General features: G+C 41.2%; 1 protein-coding gene across 1 annotated transcript in view; it reads right to left on the bottom strand.

Moving 5' to 3' along the window:
• IREB2 (iron responsive element binding protein 2) overlaps positions 1-6,576 on the bottom strand; it is a 60,082-nt gene extending 53,506 nt beyond the window's left edge. The window contains exons 1-2 of the mRNA XM_023510040.1: positions 6,474-6,576; positions 4,874-5,028 (exon numbers count right to left, since the gene is read on the bottom strand). Of these exons, the coding sequence (XP_023365808.1) occupies positions 4,874-5,028; positions 6,474-6,492 (174 nt within the window). The 5' untranslated portion in view covers positions 6,493-6,576. The remainder of the gene's footprint in view (positions 1-4,873; positions 5,029-6,473) is intronic.
• Between the last annotated feature and the right edge of the window lie 683 nt (positions 6,577-7,259).

The raw sequence follows: 7,259 nt of genomic DNA on the forward strand, positions 1-7,259 counted from the left end.
GGGTCCGGGCTGGGGATTCGAACCCGCCACCTTAGGTGTACATGGCTGGCGCCTTAGCCGGTTGAGCTATAGGCGCCGAGCCAGCCCTTTCTATAGTTCAAGGAAGAGACAAGATCAGAAAACTTGTGTCTCTTTCAGCAATAACTTCAACAGCAATAGACACCTGACAAGTGCAGTCAAAATAGGTTAAAACAATAGGTGAAAAAGTCACCTAGAGATACAGCCTTAACTGGGAGGTAATCTAGCCATAACATACAAATGGCCAGCAATAGCCATACTGGGCATTATAATATACAAAATGAGGAAGTCAAGAGGGCTGTGGAGATGAAGACTGGAGTAGATTCAAAGAGAAACGGCCTCTAGCTTAGAAATTCCAGTCCCCATGAGATCTATCCTTTTTTTTTTTCTTAAATGCCAGTTTAGTGTAGCCTGACTATCCTTTCTTCCTTTGCCTTCAGATGTCTAGAAACAGTAACATCTTTTATAATTGAGTGATTTTTTTGTTCCTTAAAGGTCAAGGGTAAAGATTAGAAGAGACAAGTAAGTGTATGTAGTAAAAGCATAAAAATAAAAGTGTATGCTGGGGGTGTAGGGAATAGCACATTTGCAACCCAACAATTCTATAAAATAAGCATGAACAAAAATTTAAATAGCACAGATAGTAGCTTTATTTATACATAGAGGAAAGCTGGTAGCTATCTCCATAGTCAAAGGTCTGTTAACTAAATCATGTTGCATTTATACCAATAATACTGTGCAGCCATTAGAAGCTGTAAAAAAAGTATAGGTATCCTTTCTACCCGAACTCATGCTCCCTGACTAGACACCAAATAGACTCAGATAGCAAGGGATACTGGTATTCAATCACAGTAAAGACGGGAAAGATGTTCATGATATATATTAAGCGAAAAATAAGGTTAAAAAAGAATAGATACTATATTTTTCTTAAAAGTGGCACATTTTTTGGCTCAGCGCCTGTGGCTCAACCGGCTAAGGTGCCAGCCACATACACCTGAGGTGGTGGGTTCGAATCCAGCCCAGACCTGCCAAACAACAGTGATGGCTGCAACCAAATAAAAATGGCCGGGCGTTGTGGCGGGCGCCTGTGGTCCCAGCTACTTGGGAGGCTGAGGCAGGAGACTCGCTTGAACCCAGGAGTTGGAGGTTGCTGTGAGCTGTGATGCCACAGTACTCTACCCAGGGGGATAGCTTGAGGCTCTGTCTCAAAAAAAAAAAAAAAAAAGTAGCACATTTTTAATACAAACATAAAAATAAGTTGTTTCTGCACTGTCTGCAATGTTCTTGCCTCTCCATGATTTTTATAAACAATAAAACCTTTACTAAAAAACTAAACACAGATTTTCTTTTAGAGGCTACAAACTAAAATTTGGATACTAAGTCCTGGCTCTATCGTAGGACTGGGTGGTATTGTGGTTAAAAAAGCAAGCAGTCAAGAAAGAAAACCAGAAAGGGCAAATGGGATGACCTGAGACAAAGAATAGAGCCTGGGGCTTTAAACAGTGGAAGGCCTCATTGCCCAACAACAGCTATTCTTTAAAATAAACTTTTCATTCTAGCCAGGCAAGTCTCTTCCCTATTTTTCCCTTCCCACAACATATTCATTCATGTTTCCATTATGCTGTTCATTCTAATTCTCTGATGTTGCCTGTCCTCACTCATGCCCTCTGCTTCATAGCAATTCAAGTCGTGGTCCCTTCAGAAAGCAGTCTCTGACTATTCCAGGCAAGAGTGATTTCTCTTCCCCTTGAGCAACAGCTATAGTTTCAAATTCTACATAAGTGTCACTCAAAATTTCTACATTGCTAGTTAGTGCAACAGAGTGCCAGACAAGTAGCTCCAGCACATTATGAAGTAACTCCATACAACTGAAATCTTAAAAACCAAAATGTAATCAATGTTCTTAGATGTGTCCACTTCCATAAAGGTAACTCAAGTATTAATTTGGGAAACAGAAACATAAAAATAGCAGTAAAAAGCATGAGTGAAATAACTTGTGTTGTACCCTATCTAAAGACAGAGGAAGAGAAGGTTTCAGATTGATGAGGCAGATAGTCTAGGCTGGTTCACTCACCAATAACTCCCAACCACTTCTCCCTTTCCTCTCTCCTCTATAAGAGCTGTAAAGCTAAAATACGAGAAGTCCCCTTCCTTTGGCTTTGTGGTTTTGGTTACCTACAGTACAGCAGAGTAAGATATTTTGAGAGAGACCACATTCACATAACTCTGAATAATACAGTATGTTGTTATAATTATTCTAGTCTATATGAGCTATTGTTGTTAATCTCTCATTGTGCCTAATTTATAAATTAAACTTTATCATAGGTATGTATGTATAGGAAAAAGCACAGTATATATAATAGGGTTGGTGCTATCCAGAATTTCAGGTATCCTCTGGGGATCTTGGAATGTCGCCTGTAGACAAGGGGGGACTACTTACTCAATCCTTCAGCCTTTTTGAAGCCATAGGTGGCCACATTTTGGCCCAGGACCCAAAAGCCTCTTAGGGAGGGCTATTTGTTCTCTTTTGCCTTTCCAGCTGCTCAGACATAATGCCTGGAGATACAGTAGCTACTTTGCAACCAAAGAATAAAAACAAAAGGAAAAGAGCCTGGACTCTTGCTGAGATTGATGCTAGACAGCCCCAGTCTTCTTACCTCCAGATTTCTTATTCCACAAGAAAAATAAGCCCCTATTGTTAAAGTCACTGGACAGAACGTTTTCAGTTCTTTGCAGCTGTAGGCATTCCTGACATAGTAGTATGGAGCGCAGAACAGTGCTTCTCAACCGTCTTTCCTCTCCAACATATATGAGGATAGAACACTTTCCCTTCATTAACAGTTACTCAGGACAGCATTGATTCTTAATGTGGAGGCATGAGAATACGGAATGAGGCAATGGCCCTGAACCTTGGTCACTACCAAAGCAATGTCTCCTTGTAATGTCTCAATCTGGTTCCTCCAAAAATGCAATAAGGATTTTCTGCTCTGATGCTAAACAAGCAAAATACTTTCTATCCAAGTGGCTTCTTTCTTTCAAAGTCAATTCTTTCCAATTTTATTCCCTCTTAATAAAAAATCACTTATGTAATTTTTTTTTTTTTTTTTTTTGAGACGGAGTTTCACTCAGTCACCCTGGGGCTGAGTGTCATGGTATCCTAGCTCATAGCAACTTCAAACTCCTGGGTTGAAGCAATCCTCTTGTCTTAGCTTCCCGAGTAGCTGGGACTACAGGTGCCCACCACAATCCCCAGCTAATTTTTCTATTTCTAGCAGAGCTGGGGGTCTCACTTTGCTCAGGCTGGTCTCAAACTCCTGAACTCAGGTAATCCACCTTCCCTGGCCTCCCAGAGTGCTAGGATTACACGTGTGAGCCACATTACCCAGCCTACTTACATAATTAACAAATTTCTCATAATAATCACTCTGAAAAACATTGGTACTGACACCAGAGAAATAAAAACCAAATTTCTGTTTTGAAATTTATATTTACAAATAGTCTATTACTGCATTTATCCACGGTTATAAAAATTCTAGTACGTATGTTTATGTATTAACATACTCTGTACAGTTTTAAGTATAGATGTGCATGAAAACTTATTTCCATCAGAGATAATTTAACTTTTATATTAATTGTTCTCTTTAATGCATTTTATAATTATTTTTGATAGTCTCCTACTGATCCCCTAAGTCTGAGAACTAAAGGACACCTTTAAGTAAGTATACTTCTATAAATTATCCACAGAAAACATTTATACTCAATTTTTTAAATCTCATTATATATGCCCTTTTAATTTATTAAAATATAAAATTTGGGTTAACAAACTTCCAGGCCAGAATCACTAGACCTTCTTGTATACAACAGATTTACCTGTTTTCTTTTCAAATTAATGCAAACTCATCAGTGAAAAAATATATGTGAAAGACGTTTATCAGTAAGAAAATGACCAATGTCTCTTAACAAACATCTCAAGACAAATCATTACAACAAAACATGCAAGGTAAAAGATATTTTTCTTATTTTGGCAAATTGTTTATTTTTAAATGGTAACTTAATTCTAAGAGGATTTTCTAAGATTTTCCAAAATAACCTTACTCTCATGGCACACAGCAATCTAGAATATTTAAATTAATCAAAATCTGTAGGAAAATTAACAGGAACAATCCTCTTAACTAAATAATGCAAGAAGGGAAAAAACAAGATTAAAGAAAAGCTCCCTCCAAAAGTGATTACAATAGACTTGGCATTTGATTTATCTTTTCATGTCATTTTCACTAAAAAGTTACAAGACTGATCATTCTTTCAAACAGTTCTTCCCTTCCTTAGCCTAGTTGAGAAAGTTACTCAGCTGTCAGTAAAGTTTAGACTTCCACCCAATACCAACTGTCAAATTCACCCTTCTGAGACCACAGTAAAAGGTTCGGTCAGGTGGGTGCAAGTGTCTGCTTTTTGAACCAGTAAAAGTGATTTAAAAACAAAAGCGTGATGATGTGAAGTCAGGGTAAACCATGCTCAGGTCTAGAGAACAACTCAAATCAATGGGCCCTATTGATGATTCCTATTCAAAGGATGGCATAAACAATAAATGTGGGCACTATTCACTTTGAAAAACAAAATATATATTTGATTAGTGTAGAATATCATCAGTCAGTCAGATTTTTCTAAAAATTGCATTAGTAGTTTCTTTGGGGAAGAATGTCGTTGCTTAATTTAGATGTTTAAATGAGACGTTAGCATATGGGCTTACATCTTCCTCAAACAAAAGTTGTCCCAAGCATTTTTCTAACATGGTAGAAATATGTGTAGTTGTACCTTTTACAACACGGTGGAAATAAATTTAAATTTCTTCAGCTCATGTCAAGAAATGCATTTTAATTATTAGAAACTCATCAAACCCAAGTAAATGTAAAGCAACATTACCATACTTGGTGCCTCCAAGTTTAGATACATTGAAGAACTTCTTATGTGAACTGTCATTTAATGTTTCAATAAGGTACTCAAAGCCGTATCCTGGAAAAAAAAAAAAATGCCATTAAACACAGCTACAAAGTATCTTATTCAAAGTGAAAACATCTGGAAACTAGTTTTGTCCAACTGACTTTCTACAATGGTAGAAATGTTCCATATTTGTGCTGTTCAATGAGGTGTGCAAAGAGGTAGCCATTAGCCGCATATGGTTGAGCACTTGAAATGTGGCTACAGCAACTGAGGAAATGAATTTTTAATTTTATTTAATTAATTTAAAGTCATACAAGGCTGGTATCCACCATATTGGATAGGGTAGCTTTAATTTGTCAAGTAAAAGCTAGTAAGATAATTTACTAACGAAATGTGTTAACAAAGAACACCAAGAAAGGGACAATGAGAATGACTTAAATAAAGTATAGGGATGTTTTGAAAAGACACTGTCCTGGAAGTTGCTTATGTACAGACAAAGCAATTTGAGAACTCCAGTATGTTAGAGGGATTGTTTTCAAAAAAAAAAAAAAAAAAAAAAAAAAAAGACCGATTTTTACAGAGCATTCAACAACACAGACAAAAATCAAAGCCAAAGCAACCCAAAAACTTCTCAAGTAATAGGTCTTAAGACTTAAAAGTGAACAACCCAATGGTTAGGTAAAATAGTATATTTTCCCCTAAAAGGGACACGTCCTTTTGGTTTTGTATGAATTTAAGCTTAACTACAAAGTCAAAGACCCAGGGGTCTCAATTGAATGTGCCCCTGCTCCTAACGTTCTTGGGAGACGCGGCGGAGAGGCAGCCCAGAGGTTGAAAAGATCTTTTGTGCAGACTCACTGCGGTGGGTGGGCACGACCCTTAATGTTGCTAGGCTCTTTGTCCAAAATGAGAAGAGATAAGTACAGACTACTTTAAGAATGAAATGTGGGGGGATTTGGTTTTGTTCTGTTGTAGCGAGACAGAATGGGAGGATACTCAGAGCTGCAATAGTCAGGGAACTGGCAGATCAACGTACAACCTTGACTGCTCCTCATTCGGGTTCCAGAGGCAAAGAGAGATGGAGGGGCTAGGCTGAATGGGGGAATAAACTAGCCGAATGAGACCCAAGACGCTGGACCCCACCTGCATCTCTCACAAATGGGGGCGGGTTGCGAAAGATGGTGGGCCTCCCCTACCCCTAGTATTACCGACAGGGACCAGGAAGCCCCTGGCAGCCGAGCAGGAGCCACCGGGGTGAGATAGGTCCAGGTCAAGGCCAGCGGATGAACCGAGAGCCCGGCTCGGGTCGCTCTGGGAGACGGGGTGGGGAGGCCGGGCTGCCAAGGCCTCAGCGCATGGAGTGCGGCCCGGCAGGCAGGCCCCGAGGGGAGTACGATCTGAGCACTGGGGGCCCCTGGCGCCCGCCAGACGACTCGAGGCGAGAAAGGAAAGGAACACGACGCCCAGGCTGCGCGCGTTTCCAGGTGCCAGACCCAAGTGGGCGGCCCGAAACTGACCTGCACTTGGGGCGTCCATCGCCGGAGACCATATTATCCCTGCGGGGAGGGGGCCCGCTGGGGAAGGAGGGGGAGGCCGGGCGGGGAAGAGGGGGAGGAAGACAGGCGGACTAGCAAGGGAGGAAGTAAGGAAGCAGTCTCGCGCAAACACCGCGAGAGCCGCAGAGCAGGCCCCGGATCTGCGCTCGCGGGATTTGTCGTCTAACTCCCGCGAGATCTTTGGGCATGAAAACAAAGAGAGACGGGGCGGAGCTAGTCTGGAGCTGGTTCCTTGCGCAGTCTCTGCCGTTTTCGCCATCAGGGCGGAGCTCGGGGGAAATTAGAATGTTGGCGTTCCCAGCGTGGCCTTTTAGCGGTCTTTACTTAACTGTGGCGTCAGGTGTCCAATTGGGGTTCCTGCAGGTGTCTTCCCGAGTTGAAGTCGGAATCAGAACTCCCAGGAGACTATTTCTCCTGAGGATAAAGGCTTGCGTTAGCTTATCATAAGTGGGCAGCTCCCGTGCGAAGGTGGTGGGGCAAGTAGGCACTCGATTGTTGAATGAATTAATTTATCTTTTTAAATTTCAGATTAAGATGAGGGTACAAAGGATTAGGTTACAGTGTTTGCGTTTGTTAGGTAATGTCCCTTCTGTAGTTATGCCCTCACCCAGGAGGTGTGCCATCTATCCTTACATTGTGCCCGTGAAGTGAGAGCACACCAATACCTCACCTCCTTCCTTCCCCTCCCTCTCCCTTCCCCCAACTTGAATTAAATTGTTTTTCCGGCTCGGCGCCTATAGCTCAACC

The sequence above is a fragment of the Otolemur garnettii genome, unplaced genomic scaffold (genome assembly GCF_000181295.1).
Source record: "Otolemur garnettii isolate 467f Iridium unplaced genomic scaffold, OtoGar3 scaffold00011, whole genome shotgun sequence".
NCBI classification, from domain to species: domain Eukaryota; kingdom Metazoa; phylum Chordata; class Mammalia; order Primates; family Galagidae; genus Otolemur; species Otolemur garnettii.